The 20,053-nt window shown below is 40.3% G+C and overlaps 1 protein-coding gene across 1 annotated transcript in view; it reads right to left on the bottom strand.

The window, feature by feature from the left end:
• cacna1ba (calcium channel, voltage-dependent, N type, alpha 1B subunit, a) overlaps positions 1–20,053 on the bottom strand; it is a 156,159-nt gene that overhangs the window by 16,625 nt on the left and 119,481 nt on the right. The window contains exons 44-48 of the mRNA XM_067520853.1: positions 19,696–19,803; positions 15,969–16,075; positions 15,215–15,396; positions 1,423–1,558; positions 211–327 (exon numbers count right to left, since the gene is read on the bottom strand). Coding sequence (XP_067376954.1) covers positions 211–327; positions 1,423–1,558; positions 15,215–15,396; positions 15,969–16,075; positions 19,696–19,803 — 650 coding nt within the window. The remainder of the gene's footprint in view (positions 1–210; positions 328–1,422; positions 1,559–15,214; positions 15,397–15,968; positions 16,076–19,695; positions 19,804–20,053) is intronic.

Below are 20,053 nucleotides of genomic sequence, written 5' to 3'. Positions count from 1 at the left end.
ATTACAGTGCACATGCACCCTCCATAATGATGAGGGTGATTGCAGACCCTGCACCCCGTACATGGGCACACAATGAGGTTACTCAAGATTAGTAAAACAGTATCCCCTACTGCTGCTATTTCACAGTACCTCACATTAACACACATCACACTGAAAGTAAGTCAAGATTTGGTTAGAATTAAGAAAGGTATGGTGCAGGTGAGATGTTACCTGCAGCTCAGCATTGAGTCGAGGCATGGATGCGGCCCTTCCCTGGTTCTCCAGACAGCCAGGCACTGGATTTGTACTGCCCACTTTGGTCTCCATCTTCCTCATCTCCACTGAGTCCTGGACATATACACATAAACATAAGCCCTTTAGAAAGCAAGCATCATTGTCCTTCAGCAGATGTTATATGTTAATAGTATAAATCCTCTGTTTTTCACTGCATGATAACAACTGTTTGAACTTACTTCAAGAAACAGAATCAAATGCTATTGTAATATTCACACACTAATACATACCATACATTTTCAAACAGAGATGCTCCAATACAATATTAGCATCAGTATAGGCCCCAATCTGGGCATATTTCAAAAGACCAAAACAAGGGCCTGATCAGCCTATGTTTTCATCTAAAGCCTACACAGAAATATTACATTTCTGAGCTATTGTTTACCAATATGTAGGAGACATTGGAACTTTGGGAAGAAGAAATGGAATGTCTGTAACCATCATATTTCCTTTGTTAAAAAAGCTGACTTCCACTGTCCTATGGAGATTGACAGAGCCCTGGTGGGACCTCAATATTAAAAAAAAAAAAAGCCAGCTATGACTTGGACTGTACTGTGTACACTTTTTAGCTGGTTGTTTTTGGTTGTTTGGTCATTTGAAGATCATTCATACAAGAAGATGCTACTAAGCGCTTGTGGCAAGATGGGCAGGTTCCAGGATAAAGACCCTATTTAACAAAGTGACTCAGAGTAGAAATGACAAATGCAGTCTCAGCTGCACAAATAACCCATGGTTTTAAAATAAGCTAACTGTAGAGTAATATATACAGCAATCAACAACATTATTGATTTCAATGTTGTGGTGGACAGGGTTTAGCATGGGCACTTGACTGCTCTGCAACACGCAACTCCATACTCTCTAGTTTATACTCTCTGTATTCAGATATATAATAACTGGATCGGGACATCTGTTTTTTAAATAAAGGCAGTTTTTATTTAATAAGTGAGTTTGAAAGAACAAAAAAAAAAATAAAGGCTGCATAAAAAAGTTTAAATCAAAAGTCTGTACGGCCACCAAAAGGCTTAATCTGGGCAGGAGTTTTTGACTTTTATTAACAGAAACCTAACAGTTGATAAACCTCAAACAAAAAATAATTTTTAAAAACTACAAATAAACATGATGTATTTCACATATTTGTGTCTAGAATACCTGAATGACAGCAGTATCCGGTGTATCCTCTGATGTGCCCTTGGACATTATTCGTTTAGTCTTGGCCCGATGCACTTCCTTTGTGTTTTCCATCACGCAGGAGGACGAAGCCTTGATGCTGTGATCATGAACTGGCCTGAGAGTTATAGCAACCACATCTCAGCATAATGATAATACAGTGTAAATCTAGGTTAAAAGCTTTATATTTTAACTCTGCAGACCCCTTAATGGATTTTAATTTGATAACATTGTCATATCATACCATTTTATTTGTAACTACTTGGTGCCAAAATGTGCATTTCTGTGTATTTGGCCTGTTGCCATACTGTGTTTAAGTAAACTTCAGTGGTTTCAGTAAAAACTTAAATTACTGCATAATCCAACAAAATACTGTACACCTAAAGTTGAACACCTAATGTATAAATATTTAAGCCCATTTTCTGTACGTATAATTTCTATTAAGTCAGACAAACAAACAATCAGTGCAAACAAACATATTCAGAATTGTTATTTGAGTAATCTGTCCATGTTTGAGCAGATTGAGCATTCATCCAAGTTATTGCATATCTAGTCAATGGCAAATTAATTGAGGGTACTCTCATGTGAAAATCCTTATTTCTGCGTGACTGATGGGAAGTCCTTGCAGTTGCTGAAATAACCATCGCTCAACAAAAAAGGGTTATCATGACATCACCTATCAGCAATTGAAAAAGATTTCTTTTTTTTTATTCTTTCCCAGACAGTTAAAAGTACAGTCCATGTTGGCCCCTATGACACACACTAAACAGGTCATACAACTCTCTTAACAGAACTGCTAAATGTTGGTGCAAGAAAACAGGACAGGGATTTATTCTGAACGGACACTATACCCAATGTTATAGTATTTTTTTTTCTACAAATCTCAGAAATATGCGGTCTAACCACTGGCCTCTAATAGTGCTGTGAGAAACCTTGGAGTTATTTTTGACTAGGTTATCTCCTTTAACTCACACGTTTGAAGGTTTTCTTGGGATGACTTTGCTGTTAATTGGCGCTATATAAATACAGTTGAATTAAAATAGAATTTCCCATAGTGACCCTTTTGTTCAATCATTTATGGTTGTCAATGTAAAAGAAGTTACAAAGGTAGTTATGGTTCTGTGACCTCCTGGATCAATGCCATTGACAGTAAACAATGTCGCCATGCACTACAAGGATGACAACATCTAACCACAACGAAGTCACCTGCGTGATATGTTGGCTATGCATGCGTCTCCTCTATAAGTAGTACATCTTTTTGCCCCCAAGGTTCGGAGTGACCAGAATAGTATAAGAGTTGGATATTGACGCGCGTGTGAGCATGTGGGTTTTGACCGTTTTATATGGCAAGCCAAAGATATCGGTAAACCTCATGTTCTGACCCGTAAAACCTGGCAGGATGACACAAAATTCTGCAAAGAAATAGCCAGGACGCCACACAAAATGGCATCGATCAGCAAACAAATTTTACGTGTTTTCACCCAATCAGGCAAGGACTAGGACAGACCAAACTAAGTAAAGCTTGATTTCTTCCTTAGACCTCTGAGACTGACTTTCAAGACATGTAATGCTGATGTGCTGTAGAGAAATCATAACGGTTTATGTAACAATTGTACAAAATTTCTTACATATTTACCATACATTATACCTGGCACTCTGTGAGTTTGGGGTATAAATTAGATCTGGTGAGCAAGCAACCATGTGTGATCTTTAGCTCTGCAGAATATGTAGCTGTCTGAAAAGAGCATGCAGGTTCGGTTCCTTTCTTTTCCTTTTCTGCCTGGAAAAACACACATGCTTTAAAACAATCTTTTGCAATTACTGTAGCTTTGAAAAATAAACTGCATTAGGCCTGCTAGTTTCTTGCTCACTTTAATCCCTGTTTTTACTACATGTTGATGCCACACCTGAGAACTCCTTTCAATTTGAGAGCTAAACTGCATTACTGTACTAGTGCCAAATGAACGCTCGACCACCTCACAGTCCTCGAGGATCAGCACTGTGATGTTTTTCATTAGTTACCTCTTCCCACCCTCTCCTCATCCATGTGTTTTTTTATATAATTAACAGCAACTGTATAACTCATTAAGTTAAACCAAAGGCTTTGAACATTAGAAGTAGTCTCAACTAACAATCCCAAATTTGATTTTGCAGAGTTAAGTTTCATTACACAGTTAGTGTAAAATTTTAATGTATTCGTTGTTATTGCTTTATCACATCTATTCAGAAAATGATATTATTTTTTTTTTATTTGTATGGCATCACGAAAGTTAGAATGGAAGTGGCATTCCACTAATCTTGAAGAATTCCATTTTGTCTGGAAAACAGTTGAATAATGTATAAAAAAGCTCTTTGGGATGCCAGAACAGCATATTATTAAACACTAATAGAGGACAATAAGAACAACCCCCGGTTTCTCTTCAGTACTTCAGCTAGGCTGACGAAGAGCCATTGTTCTGTTGAGCCTAGTATTCCCTTAACTCTGAGCAGCAAGGACTTCATGACTTTCTTTCCAAATGAAATTGTAGCCATTAGGGAACAAATTCACCAGATCCTCCCCACAAATATTACAGATTGATCTTCATGTGCAAAAGCTCTAGAATCATCAATAAGGCCCCTATACCTCTTAGACTGCTTTTTAACCATAGACCTCGCTCAGCTAACTTAAGCTATTGCTTCTTCAAAATTAACAACATGTCTCTTAGACCCTGTCCCAACCAAGTTGCTTAAAGAGGTTTTACCGTTAATAGATACGTTCATATTAGATTTGATTAATCTATCTTTAGAAACAGGCTATGTACCAAAGGCCTATACAATTGCGGTAATCAGACCTCTACCTAACCTTGATCCAGGTGATCTAGCCAATTATAGACTTATCTCAAAAATCCTTGAAAAAGTAGTTGCAAAGCAATTATGTGACCACCTGTACAGGAATAACCTGTCTGAAGATTTCCAGTCAGGATTCAGAGTACATCATAGTACAGAAACTGCACTAGTGAAAGTCACAAATGACCTTCTCTTGGTTTCAGATAATGGACTTGTGTCTGTACTTGTCCTACTAGACATTAGTGCCGCATTTGACACTATTGACCACAACATTTTATTACAAAGACTGGAACATGGATTTAGGGTTAAATGAGCCGCACTGGATTGGTTTAAATCTTATCTGTCAGACTGATTCAATTTGTTCATACTATTGATGAATCTTCTATATGCGCATAAGTTAGTTTTGGAGTTCCAAAGGGCTCTGTGTAGGTCCCAATACTTTTCAATCTGTATATGTCACTCTAGAAAAAATTATTAGGAAACATTCCATAAACTTGCATTGCTATGCAGATGATACCCTGTTGTGATTATCTGTGAAACCAGAAGATACTAACCAATTAATCAAACTTCAGCATGCCTAAAAGATATAAAGGCCTGGATGTCCTATAACTTCCTACTTCTAAATTCAGACAAAACTGAAATTATTCTATTAGGGCCTACAAATATAAGAAATATGCTCTCTAACAATATAATTACTTTAGATAGCATATCTTTGGCCTCCAGTGCCGCTGTGAGGAACCTTGAAGTTACCCTTGACCAGGAGTTGTCCTTTACCTCACATATAAAACAAATCTCTAGAACAGCCTTCTTCCGCCTACGGAACATTGCCAAAATTAGGAGCATCCTGTCTCAAAGTGATGCAGAAAAACTAGTCCATGCATTTGTTACATCTGTAATTCCCTACTTTTGGGGTGTCCTAATTATTTAGGGGGGGGGGGTGGTGGTGTCCTAATAAATCTCTAAAAAGCCTTCAAATAATTCAAAATGCTGCAGCAAGAGTACTGACTGGAATTGGCAAAAGAGATCATATTTCTCCTTCATTGGCTTCTCTCCATTGGCTTCCTATAAAATCTAGAATAGAATTCAAAATCCTTCTCCTTACATACAAAGCTCTTAAAGGTCAAGTTCCATCATTTTTAAAAGACCCTACAGTACTGTGTCATCAGATTAGACCACTTTGATCTAAGACTAGGCTTAAAACCTTGTCACTTTGAGATGACTTTATGTATATAGCACCAAATTACAACAAAGTTGAATTGAAATTTTTATTGTATTTATTCAAGTATCCCCCAAGAATCAAACAATTGCCATCTGCTCATTGCCAGACCTTTGGGATAACTAATCCGTACCAGAGTAGATCCTCCAGTAACACTGCATTGCTTGTTTCCCAGCTATACTGTATTGTCCATCTATTAGTCCTACCAACCTGCTCAGTGTTTTGTTGTTGCCTCTTGTTGCTCTTTTCTTTTCTCTCTCCACTTTCCATTCACCCCACCTGGTCAAGGCAGAATGCTGCACACCCTGAGTCTGGTTTTGCTAGAGATTTCTTCCATTAAAGGGAATTTGTCCTCTCCACTGATGCCTATTGCTGCATAAGAGGAATTTTTTGGGTTTCTACATATCTGTATATTTTGTGAAATTGTGGGATATAGATAAAGTTAAATTTAATTAAAATAGTCTTTTATATTTTGCTACTTTTTTAGTGTCCCTTTTCATTTAGTTTGTTTCTTCAGAGACTCACTGGTACCTTGGAAACCCCAGGCCTTTACCCCGAGGGCCTGTTCATTATTCTATTTAGTTCTTATGAGTGGAGTTGTGGCTTACAGTCACTATCACCACTATTCTGCTGATTAGATTCTTATGAATCAGATACAGTATAAGTTGTAATATAATCTTCATTACCTAGTTGCTGACACTAGGATCAGCAGCATCACAATCAGATAAATAGTCCGAGTCTTTCCGAGAGGAATCCAAACACCCTCCCATTCTGTCTATGAATCATCGAGTATCACAGCTCATATTGCAGGACATCCACAAAAGGATAGGTCATGGTGGTCGCAACCATGTTTTGTTTACTTTACATCAAAGGTACTAGATTCCTAATGCAATCTCAGCAATCAGAAAGATTCTAACTAAGTGTAGAATCTGTCGTAGATTACATGGAGCAACTGGATGGCAACAAACGGCAGATCTCCCAGTTAATACAGGCTTACCTGATGAACCACTATTTACCAGAACAGGAGTTGATTGCTTTGGTCCTTTTGGTATTAATCCAGGAAGAACAACTGCAAAAAGACGTGGTATCATATTTACATGTCTGACATCACTCTGGGAAATGTAAGCCATCATAAACAGTCGGCCAATAACTACACCTTCCAATGATCCAAATGACTTGGAGGCATTGACACCAAATTACCTTTTTCTCATAAATATCCAACCAGCTATTTTGCAGAAAGATGATGGAGGCGAGTCCAGTATATGGCAGATCTCTTTTGGAAACGTTGGGCTAAGGAATATCTGCCTGAGCTCCAAAGGCGGAAAAAATGAACACAAAAGGCAATTTTGTTCCTTGGGAATTTGTTTTGATTGTTGATGAATTATTGCCTTGAAACTCATGGGTGATTGGCAAAATCATCCACACAATAAAGGACCAACATGGTCTAGTCCGTCAGGTTCGTATCAAGTTGAAGACCAACAAATTTTATAGACCCTTAACCAAGGTCTGTGTTCGCCAAGAATCAGAATGAGACAGTGGTAAAGACTGATCCCTTACGGTGTCATAAGTGCTGGTAACCTCTAACACCAGAAGAAAGAAGAGAGAACACCATAGAAGATTGGTCATGATGTTTATAGGTTATTGCATGATTTGTTTTTGTGTTTTTTGTGCATAAGTAGTTTAGTAATTGTTTCAAATATTAAGTTCGTACTTGTTTCTAATATTGCAGCACAATTAGGGGCCTTGGTATGTTCGAGGCAACATGTTCCTCTCTTTTTGTTTATGTTGTGCTTTTAGAGATTTAGGTTCAGCTATTAGGGGTGACAGAAAGAATGGACTACAAGGTTGCTCAAGAGGTTATAGACAGAAGTATTGTAGCAACTGTCCACGATTTATTGGACACATACTGTTCTGTTTTACTGTATAAACTAGACACTGAAAGCGGTGAGTACAGGTTTTAATTAAATGTCATTATTTTAACAGGTCCTTAAGAACGTATTGACAAAGCATGTGTGATGAGACAGATATTTAGTAGTCTAATTATTTTTCATTTTTAAACAGAAGTGATAGTAAGCAATCAGCAAGCCGACTCTGGTTCAGCCCGCGGTGCTAAATGGGGGAGACTTGATCCGGGTATGTGTAGATGTTTTCAATATTGATGTATTAAAAATGTCTATTCATGTTCTCTAAAACAAATAGCATCATTGTATAAATTTAATTTGTCATTTATCCTATTAGAGCCTCAAAAAGAGTACGCTTTAGCAGACGTCGCAACATTGTTTTCCTTCGGGATCCTGCAGAAAGAACAGCATCCGACTAGTACTTACTGAAAGAGATTGCCCAGATATTGACACCTGTTGTTCAGAATATTGTTAATAGCTGGGCTACATAGGCATGGGAAGTGTGTTCAGACAAACAAGGTAACTGATGTGTGTGTACTGACTCTGTGTAAACCTACGGTGGCAGATAAGTCTGTTCAGACTGATGCTGTAGCCGGTTCTGACGCTTGTGAGTACTGTGATAGATGTCTGTAATAGTGAGGCATTTGTTGGCATGGAAAATACAATATATGTGCGTGCTGAAAATCACAATAAAAAACTAACTTTGGACATCCACACTACGGAGTGGTTGGTTAACCAGAGTAGATTTACCATTATATTGCCAGATGAGCTTTTGGATATGGATACCGCGGAGTGATTAACAGTTAGTCAGGGAGAGGGGTGTAATGTGTGTGTGTGGAACCGAGGAAAATATAATAGGTGTTTATCGTAGTTATATTGTGTCCTCATAATCTGGTAGAGAAAAAAATTGTTACAGATGGAGGTGTTGGATATTGGAAATAAATTGTTAAAATCTATTGCAGTGGTGGTCTTTCTTTTACTGTGGTTGGTTTTTGATTGGGAAGCTTTCTGCCTCCTCGCTGTTTGTTTGATGTATTCCCTGGTTTGATGAAATGAGAAGACAATTTAATATATTAAGAAACAGATAGAGCAAAAGGAGAAAGGTGTTTTTCACAATAGCTTGGGAGAAAGAGCAACCTCACCCTTATGCTGCCCAAATGCCATGCCAGAGTTGAAATTCATAGGTTATCATGTAATGTAGTCCGCTAAAAGTCGTAGTCAGGTAAGAGTCAGGTAAATGTAGGAAATTTACCTGAAATTTATTTGAACTAAAGAGGGAAATCCTAGATGTATAAGGGGAATCCAGGATCAGGGTGTGATAAATATTGCAAGATGCTGAGACACAGAATAAATGTTAGCAAAAATGCAGTGAGATTGATGACCTGGAGGCTGAAGAGAAAAAAAGGGTGTGGATTTGAGAGCACAGAGCAAACCATTGTACAAGTAGAAAATTCAGGACTCCCTCCGGTTTCAACTCCCCTACCAATTGGGTTAGAACACATACAGGAGGGGGAGGTGAAGCCAAAAATCCCTCATTCCACATTGAAACACCCACTGTTGCAGTTGCAGCAGATCAGGCTGTGTTTGATCTTGGTAGTGAAATAGTTGAAGAGCGTGGAAAGATGGACGGAGTAATTACACTTAATGCCATTTTGAGGCCAGTCGCCTCAACAGTGATGACAAACCATCAGAATATTCACTGCTGGTGAAAAGGGAAAATCTACAATATGTGCTGTGACCCCCTATGGACTTGGAGAGGCTGGTGCAGAGGTTTCCATGTCTCCAAGATGGTGCTGGTGAGTGGATACATGCATTTGAGGAAGAAACCACTGCAAAAATCCTGGCGATGGGGGACATTAAGGGAAAGATTCTGGGAAAGATTGGAGGGAAACAGGAAATTTGAACACACATTATGGGCTGCACTGAGGCTGCGGTTCCCAACAAGAATTCAGCCGGACCTCATTGTTGCAGTCCCCATTAAGGATGATGAGATACCACAAGCTTATGTTCATCTCATTCAGAAGGAATGGGTGAGACAGGCTGGTGCAAAGCCTGAGGAAGGTATCTTTCATCACCAGGCTCTAGGAAAAAGGATTGTTTGTGGCCTGCCATTTGCAGCACAGACCAAGCTGAGTGATGCTATGGGAATGTATAACATGCCCTTTGATCAGTTCATAGATCATGTGGTGCATGCTGTGAACAAGATGTGTGCCAATGTGCTCTGTCTAAAGCAGGCTGATGAGGAACAGTGAGAAAATTAATGCAGCAACAGTTGACAGAGAAAAAAGAAAATACAGGCTATTGTGAGTCTGTTGAATCAGTCAGACCCCCCCCCGTCTGCAGCACTGGCCGTTGCCGCTCCCCAGGTGATATATGTGCAGTCCGGAGGCTGGGAAGGAGGCCCACCTATGATGAGATCAGGAGAATATTCCACACGTCGAGTTGGAAGAGGATGTGGGGGAAACTGCAAGTGCTTTAATTGTGGGAAATATGAACATATGAAACACAAGTGTCCAGGGGGGTTTCGAGGTAGATTCTTCCAGGACAGACAGGGAATGTCCCGGTTAAAGGGGCCCCGTGCCAGTTAATAGGAAGGCCCTGAGAATCAACTGGGGAATCTGGGAGGGCGTCAGTTGACAATACCAACAGACACAAGTGACATTTTCAAGCCCTGATGAAGATCCAATGGTGCCAGTGGTGGCTTGTAAGACAGTAAAATGGTGGCAGACTCAGGTGCAGCGCACACCTGTGCAAGTTATTCTAATGCTAATCACCTCCCAAGATCTGGAAATTTGTGCAGATCATCGGATTCTCAGGGATAAAACAACTTATTCACATTTCACACCCTATTCCCTTGCAATTCCAGAAAAAACTGTTAAACTTCCACTATTGATATCAGACCAAACTCCTGTGAAATTACTTGTTCAAGATACCAAGTTCAAACTGGAACGTGACAATCGATGTACAACAGCTGCGGTGGTTGTTAACACTGCAAGCCAGTTGACTATGAGAAAAGATGAGGCAATGGTGTATTGGCTTGGAGAGCTGGATGATAATTTTCTAAACACCAAAAATGTGGATGGACTTTATTAAAGCATATTTTCCAGATGCTGCATTGCACTCTTGAATATTTCAAAAGTGAATCAAAAGCACATCCTGATCTATGGCTTAAACAACAAACAGAGAATGTCCAGATATAGTCTATTGTGCTGGGAAAACAGAAAGCTGCAATGGTGGTAGAGAGTAATCTGTATTTGAATCAAGAGTTAAAAATAGCATTCCACATGTCACATTGGTGGTGACTATAAGCTAAAACATTTAGGTCTAATGCTTGTAGAGTCAAAGAAAGTAAAGTTTGTGCGTACTGAAGATAACAACCTTTCGCTGAGAAGATGGTTCTTTTCCTAAGATATCTTTCTCCACTTCAGGCTGAGGTTGTGCGTGGGCTAATATTAGGCTTCCCACTATTTGGGGGATTCCTACTGAAGAACAAGTCAATCCACATACTGTGCGGATTGTCAGGGTATGATTTGAGCCTCTATTCGGACAACAAGTCTGGGACTATTGGTTGGCAAGGGGCATAGTTGAGAATCTGAATCTGATGTTGTTTAGAGAACTTGTCGTCTTGCATCCGGCAACTGTAAGACGTTGGGCATTGAAGTTATTAACAGTGACTCCGACCGGATCTTCTAAGCCAATGTTGATAAAAAGGAGACTGTCAGTGAGCCAGTAGTTGAGGAGGAGAGACAGAGAAGGGAGGGTTTTCGTTAAGGAAATGGAGCATTTGACAATAGTAGTATGCTAGAGTGGATAGACAGGACAGTGGTTGGCTGGGCTGATGGCGTTGTAACAAAGGTAACAGGTGGTGCAGGAGTTGATTTCATTTCATTTACATCTGTAGAGCAGGCTAAGTATGGTAGTATCACGAGTAAGAGAATGTATACGCCTGACCCAAGTGTGTATTTGGATTAAATTGGTAAAACTAGGGAAATTCCAGATGAGTTTAAAGCAAGACATAAGGTGATGAGTCTATTTTACCTTGGATAACAGCTAATAAAAACACTTAGTGGATAAACTACACCTTCTATAATCAGCAACAGTTCATTAATTACACTGATGAAGCTCTAGGGTCCTTGGGAGAGCAGGTGAGTGCAAGTAGTGCTGTGCCACACCAAAATTGTCAAGCTCTTGACTGGATCTAGCAGAAAAGTGTGTGCTTTGTATATTGTTGTAGTTACATGCCTGGGCATACAACTCCCGATGCAGATGTGAGCTGGATAAATTGGTTGGACAACACTGTTAGTGGTTGGAGACATGGTCTGGTTAGGCTAGTGATCACAGTTTTGATTGTCTGGTGTTAATGTGATTTATTTTGTGCTATTGTATTCTGGTTGTGAAATCTATGGTGGTTCGAGGAGTAAAGATGCAGACATTGCAGATGGTAATGATGAGACAGAAAGTGAGGAAGAATGGAGATAGAGAGAAGATTAAAATGAGTCCTGACTTGTTTCCTGTGCCGGGGTGAATTCGCATTGTAGAAGAAGAAGGTGGAAAACGTATCTGATCTAGTCGTGGAAGAGTGAGACTGCAGATGAAGGAGCTGGTCATTGGACCATGGACTCTGACATCATATTTTACACACTGATATCCACACTTATATAATCATATATATTCATCAATTAAGCATGTATCAGTTATTCATATATAAAATTAATACTCAGTTATTGATGTTTTGAACACACGTGTCCCAACTTTTATGCACGCCACCCTCTGTGACTGGCTCCTAGACTTCCTGACTGACAGGCCTCAGTCTGTCAGGATTGGTGGACTTCAGCCGGTATCATCACAAACATTGGCACTCCACAGGGTTGTGGACTCAGCCCCATCCTCTACACCCTGTTCACCTATGACTGAGTCGCCTCCCACAAGGACAACATCATCCTGAAGTTTGCGAACTACACTGCAGTGATAGGACGCATCGATGGCGGTGACGAAGCAGCCTACAGGAGGGAGGTGGCCAGTCTGGTGTCGGTGTGGAGACAACAACCTCATGCTCAACAGGGACAAGACAAAGGAGATGATAGTGGACATGAGAAAGGAGAGAAGAACGCACCAGCCACTGTTCATCCGGGAGCTTGAAGTGGAGAGGGTGAGCAACTTTAAATACCTGGGTGTCCACATCAGTGAGGACCTCACTTGGACACCTCACGTCACGCAGCTGGTCAAGAAGGCCCAACAGCGGCTGTATTTTCTGAGGAGGCTGAGTAAGTTTCGCATGTCGCCTAAGATCCTCAGCAACTTCTACAGCTGCATGATCGAGAACGTCCTGACCAACTGCATTACTGTGTGGAACAGCAGCACCACTGTCATGGACGACAAACTCCAGCAGAGAGTGGTGAAGACTGTGGAGAAGATCACCAGAACTCCACTACCCTCTCTGAAGAACATCTACCACCCCAGAGTCCACAGGAGAGCTGCTTCCATCCTCAAAGACCCCTCCCACCCCCTGTACAGACAGTTCACACTCAGGACTCAGGACGGAGGTACAGAAGTGTGAAATGCAGGACTTCACGACTGAAGAACTCTTTCTTCCCCTCTGCCATCAGACTCTTAAACAGCTGATAGGAGTCTGCAATCATGGACATAACTGTTTACATGGACGTAACTGTTTACATGGATGTAACTGTTTACATGGATGTAACTGTTTACATGGATGTAACTGTTTACATGGATGTAACTGTTTACATGGACGTAACTGTTTACAACGATTTACATTTCTGCTTTTGCACATTCATTATTTCAGAACTGCACTCCCTCACTTTTTATTGCCTTATTCAGAACTGCACTACCTCATTTTTTATTTCATTTATTCAAAACTGCACTGCCTCACCTTTATTGCCTTTATTGCTCTTATTATTTTGCTCTTATTTTTTATTTGATTTCTTTTTTTTCTATTTTTATTTTACTTTACTGTATGACATTTTTTGTGGACAGCAAAGTAAGAATTTCATTTTGCAGGAAAACATGCTTTCTGTCTGTGCATTGACAATAAACACTCTGAATCTTGAATCTATGAGACATCCCTATTCCAAAATTGTAGACATATATGTAGTGTGTTTTACTGAGTGTCACAATGTGGATGCTACAGTGAAGTGTACAGACTGTGAATGCATCTGTTGGTCTAGCCAGTGCTATCAAAAACACAAACAACAGGACCCTATACACAGGGGTTAGTCCATCAAACAGTCAAAACGGACACGGGCACACCCCTACCTGGTAGGGCTGTTTGTGTGCCACATGCACAAACACGCCAGTCTTATAGTACTGACCAGAATAACTGCCAGTTATCCAGGAATCCATAAAAAATAGTTACTTCTTTCACTATAATTTATTTATCTATCTATTGTTTCATTCCTTCCTTCCTGTTTGTGTATTTTCAATTCAACTATTTATATAGCACCAATTAACAACAAAGTCATCCTAAGGCACTTTACATAATACGTCAAGACTATAAAGATATATAGAGAAAACCCACCAAATTCCCCTTGACCAAGCCCTAGGCAACAGTGGAGAGGAAAAACTACCGGTAACACTTTAGATTACAGCCCGTAACTTACAGGGTAAGTGCAGTGAACTTACTGTGTACTTATTAGTAACAACGGTGTACCTCCACAGTACTTATGGATACATATTTGGTGTTTTTGATAACAGTAAACAGACTATAACGGGTAATAATGGGGTAACAAGATAAAAATAAAAATAACTACTGTGCAAGTATTTTTAGTTGAAGGGTTCTTATTAAATATTAGGTGATTATTATTATTTTTTGACAAAATGATTGGCAATTATGCTTTTATTTTAATTGCCTCAAAGCAATTTAAATGGTAAATGGTCTGCACTTATATAGTGCTTTTCTACCCATTGGCACTCAAAGCGCTTTACACTGCTTCTTATTCACCCATTCACACTCACAATCACACACACATTCATACACCGATGGGGGAGCTGCTATGCAGCTGGCCAACACTCACCAGAAGCAACTAAGTTGGGGTTCGGTGTCTTGCTCAAGGACACTTCGACATGTGACCGCAGGTGACTGAACCAACAACTGCGAGATTGGTGGACAACTGCTCTACCTTCCTGCGCCACAGTCGCAGTCAGTTGAACTTTAGCATTCTAAAGAACTTATTGATAAATAACTAAATATTACATGATAGGTCCGATAGGTGAGTAAAGTGGGAGTGGGATAGAATAAATAAGGGCTGTAACTGAAAGTGGAGCTTCTTACTCGCTTCTTTTCTGTAGTTACCCTGTAGTTACACCATAAGAATTCAAACCTATCATGTAATATTCAATAAGTACCCCATAACTACAAAATACTTACACTGTAGATATTTTTCTTATTCTTATGTTGTTACCCCATTATTCCCCAAAGTTGTGTACTTACTTAAGTCACAGGCTGTAATCTAAAACGTTAAATTCCAGCAAAAACAGGCTCAGGGTGGGTGGCCATCTGCCTTGACCAGTTGGGGTAAGTGGAAAATGGAAAGAGAAAAGACAAGAGCAACAAAAAGCAACAAAACATTGGGCAGGTTTATGTCTCTCTGAGTTGGCCCTGAGATAGACTGGAGACTTGTCGAGGGTAAACTCTTGTCCAATGACAGGATAGACTGCAGCCCCCTCTGACCCTCAACAGGATAAGGGATGGATGGATAGATTTATTTACATCTATTTGATCTAATAAAACCAACGACAAATACGAGAAAATACAAAATAGATACAAAAGTGTGTAGGTGTTTCTAAACACCGTTTTCTAAAGTAGTGAACTTACAGTGTGCCTCCATTGTTGAGAGAATTGGAGCTAGGCCTGGTCTGTGGCTGTGGCTTGGTGTGCGATTTAGGCTGAGGCTGAAGCATACTGGGAGGCTCCACACTGTTTAACATCATAGGCAGGTCTTTCTCCTGCGTGTGAGTCAGAGGCAGCAATGGCTTAAACAGAGCCCCGACCTTGCACTGTGGAGGAGAGATGGATGGCAACATGCTGAAGACATTCAGAGGCAGCAGGCAGAATATTGTCAGACCCAGGTCTGACAACAGGGGTTCAAAACATCCCAGATGTGGTGACAAGGGCCAGAATATTCATTTTTTGCAATCATGCTGATGTGTAAACATCCGTGTATATTTGTGTGTCTGTGCAGAAACAAACATGCACTTGTGCAAAACATGTGCAAGGTTGCAAATAACCATTACCAGACACCCAAACATAATTCTCAATTTGGCTGGTTGTTAAGTGTGCCTTTGGGACAAACTACTTTAGCCTGTAAGCTATCATTACACTGCATATTTACAGTGAAAATGTTAGCTTGACAATGTGGTCAACTGATTTTGCAATCCACCAGTGATTACTACCGCTACTGGATACGAGCATCTCATTTGCATGTGTCTAGGCATGCAAGCAAACAGTTAATGTGTTTATCAGTATGTGCAAGCATATTGTGGGCACATGCAAACATGTTTATTCTCCCGCATTAGTGCATGTCTCTGTGTGTGTCCGTGTGCAAGCATGTGTGGTGTGAATGTTATACCTGGGAGCCTGTTACATTCTGGAGCTGCAACCTCCTTGCTCGATTCTGCTTATAGTAGTCAAAGATCATCAGGGCTGCATAAACCTTCCCTACTGTCAGTTCATTGGCTGAGGAGGGGAAGAAAATAAAGAAATGATAGAGTAGGAGAACAGTACAAGAAAAAAGGGAAGTAAAGGAAATTCTAATGACTCATTGGTTCTTCCTTATTGAACCGTGTTATTTTTATTGTTTTGCTAATAATTGTTGTTGGAAGAAAAAAAGGATGCAGTTAGTGATTTAATGAACATACAGTATTTGTTAAGACGCAGGCAGAGCCGCACCCTGTTGCAGTTGCTCGCTTTTTCTTTTAATTTATTCTTCTAATATTTTATTATAATAAAGTATCCAGTTTGAGAGCTTACATTTATTGATCATGCGGTTGGAGGGAGTTTTTATCTTTTTTTAACAGGAAAAAGATGGTCTGAGGAGGCCACAAATGCCCTGTAGGGATGTTTTGAGGCCACGGATTCGAAAACATTCTGTGAGACACATGTGAGGACCTTGATGGATTGACAGGCTGCATTACAGATTACATCAACTTCTGTGCTGACATCTGTATATCAACAAAAACTGTCCGCTGCTTCCCTAAACAACAAACATTCCTAAATGAGAAGAAGGGAGCATTCAGGTCAGGTGACAGGGAAGCAGTGTGGGAGGTCCGGAGACAGCTGTCAGTAAAGATCAAAGAGCAGAAGGAGGATTACAGGAGGAAGCTTGAACAGAGGCTTCAACAGATACCAGAGCAGTTTGGAGTGGCATGAAAAGCATCACTGGATATAAGACCAGCAACCAGAGGACAGAGGGGAGTGTGGATAGAGCTAATGATTTTAACAATAGATTTGATGCACCTGATATCCACCCCCCAAGGAGCTTTACCACAGGTGGCAATGTCTCGCTTCAGCATGACTCGAACACCACTCCTGTTTCTGCAGCAATGACCATGTCAGCAGAGCAGGTGAAGAGAGAGCTATGCAGGCGCCACCCCACAAAGGCTGCAGGTCCTGATGGAGTCAGTCCAAGGGTACTGAAATCATGTGCCCCACAGCTATGTGGTATCCTTCAACACATCTTCAACCTGAGCCTGAGCTGGAGAGGGTGCCTGTGGGATGGAAACGTCATGCCTGGTGCCAGCACCGAAGGTTGCCTGACCCAGTGTCCCCAGCAACTACGGACCTTTGGCTCTAATCTTTCAAATCATGAACGTGTTGGAGAGAGTGGTCCTGGGCTTCCTCTGGCCTCTGGTGAAACCATCTCTGGACCCCCTCCAGTTTGCTTGTCAGCCTCAGCTTTGGGTGGAGGATGCTCTCATCTACCTGCTGTACTGCATCTAAACCCACCTGGACAAGCCTGGGGGGTCTGTAAGGATTATGACTTCTCCAGTGCTTTTAACACAATCCAGCCTATCCTGCTGGGGGAGAAATTAAAGAACATGTTCGTTGACACCCCCAGCAGTAGTAGCACAGAGCAGGCTGTATTTTCTAAGGAGACTAAGGTTCTTGGCCTGGGCTGGTTCTGTTCTGGGGGAGAAAGACCCTCTGCATGTTGTGGCTGAGAGGAGAATATTGTCCTAACAATCGCTACCACCCACACCACTATGTACTGGCTGCACAGAGGAGCAGTTTCAGCCAGAGACTGATCACAGTCAAGTGCTTCACAGAACACCACAGGAGATCATTTCTCCCAGTAGCCAGCAAACTGTTCAACTCATCCCCTTTCTATAAAAATGAGGGAGACTAAATAGACAAAATGGACAAATCTTGAATCTAAATCTTGAATCTGAATATCTGAATGACTTTGTGTAGTTAGGCTATGAACACTTCTTACCAAAAGGTGGCGACCTGGAGAGTGTGTATAAACACATCTGTGTATGAATAAGAATGTGTAAGTACACGTGAAGTCTGTGAAGTCTGTTAAATATCCTTAAGTAATATCACATTTGGTCAACACTGACTGGGGGCACTGTATGTGACATAAAATCAACAACATATAATCTCAGGCGTCTTAGACTTAGTCTAGTAAAAAAGTTTTAAAGAGTTCTCCTGCATTGATTGAGTCTCACAGTATGATACAGTAGCTGTGTAATAGTAAATCAGTCACAAACCCACAGTACATATATGTTGAGCCTTGTAAGCTTGTGATTTGGTTTTAGAATTTTAAAAACAGATTTTTTTTTTAATCAAAGTGAGCTTTGACTGGAACCCAGGAAAGTTGATTTGGTGAATGATTACATCATTCTCTACTCCTTGTACAGTGCATGCAGTGTAGTATTCACAGTAAGTATTCACTTAACTTTTTCCACATTTTGTTATGTTCCAGCCTTATTCCAAAATGATGGAATTGATTTTTTTGGGCATTTTCTCCCATTTTTCTTTGCAGTACCTCTCAAGCTCTATCAGGTTGAATGGGGGGTTTCGGTGCACAGCCAATTTCAGATAGCTCCAGATAGGTTCAATCGGGCTCAAGTCTGGGCTCTGGCTTGGACACTCAAGGACATTTAGGGAGTTTTCCCGTAGCCACTCCTTTGTTATCTTGGTTGTGTGCTTTCATAAAGGACGTCTCTGTACTTTACTGCATTCATCTTTCCCTCGATCCTGACTAGTCTCCCAGTTTGTGCCGCTAAAAAACATCCCCACGGCATGATGCTGCCACCACCATGCTTTACTCGAGGGATGGTATTGGCCAGGTGGTGACCATTGTCTGGTTTTCTCCAAACGTGATGCTTGGCATTCAGGCCAAAGAGGTCAATCTTTTTTTCATCAGACCAGAGAATTTTGTTACTAATTGTCTGAGAGTCCTTCAGGTGCGCTGTCATGTACCTTTTCCGGAGGACTGGTTTCTGTCTGACCACTCTACCATACAGGCCTAATTGGTAGAGTGCTGCAGATATGGTTGTTCTTCTGGCAGGTTCTCCTATCCACAGCGAAACGCTGGAGCTCTTCAGGATGACAATCAGGTTCTTGGTTACCTTCCTGATAAAGACCCTTCTCTCCTGATCACAAAGTTTTGCTGAACGGCCTGCTCTAGGAAGACTCCCGGTTGTTCCAAACTTCTTCCATTTATGAATGATGGAGGCCACTGTGCTTTGGGACCTTCAATGCTGCAGAAATTTTTCCTTACCCTTCCTTAGATCTGTGCCTAGATACAATCCTATCTCTGATATGTACAAACAATTATTTGGACTATTATAATTATTTGGACTTATTATCATAGCTTGGTTTGTGCTCTGACATGCACTGTTAACTGTGGGATCTTATATAGACAGGTATACTTTGCTTTTCCAACTCATGTCCTATCAACTGTATTTCCCACTGGTGGACTCCAATAAAGTTGTAGAAACAGCTAAAGGACAACCATTGGGAAACAGGATACACCAAGGCTCAATTTTGAGTTTCATAAATACTTATGTACATGTGATTTTTATTTAAAAAAAATAATAATTTCACTTTGTCATTATGGGGTATTGTTTGTAGAATATTGAGAAAAATAAGGATTTTAATCTATTTTGGAATAAGCCTGTAAAATAAATAATTTGTAAGGAAGCTGATAAGTAGTTTAGTACAATTAATACAAAATGTCCATAGATATAATTTATGTATAATTCTTCATGATAAATAACAGACAGAGCTAATTAACTCTTAAAGCAGCTTGATTGGAAAGTTCGAAGCAAGATAGTTACTGAAATGCTTACATTTATGTGGTGTCACCAGTAGGTCCATGGTCTTTTGAGAGAGGCTGGGCCAAACAGTGGATAACTCTTTTTTTAATTCGGCATCACATAATCGCTGGGCTACCATACCTAGAAATACATACAGAATGAGACAGACTTTTAACCTTCTTTATTAAAAACGTATACTATAAACTGCTGTCAACAGCACAATACATAATGTAATGTTTTCAATTTTTACACACAACATAAAAAAAGGAGTGCACAACAGGTAAAAAATTATCATTTTTCTTACCATGTTATTAGTTGAGGAATGTTTAGTTGATCAGGATTATCTTTGAAGCAGTTATGACTTTACCCAGGATAGTAAGAAGTAAAAAAA

The sequence above is a fragment of the Channa argus genome, chromosome 11 (assembly GCF_033026475.1).
Source record: "Channa argus isolate prfri chromosome 11, Channa argus male v1.0, whole genome shotgun sequence".
Classification (NCBI taxonomy): Eukaryota; Metazoa; Chordata; class Actinopteri; order Anabantiformes; family Channidae; genus Channa; species Channa argus.
The sequence above is the reverse complement of the archived record's forward strand: the minus strand, read 5'-3'. Positions and strand labels throughout refer to the sequence as shown.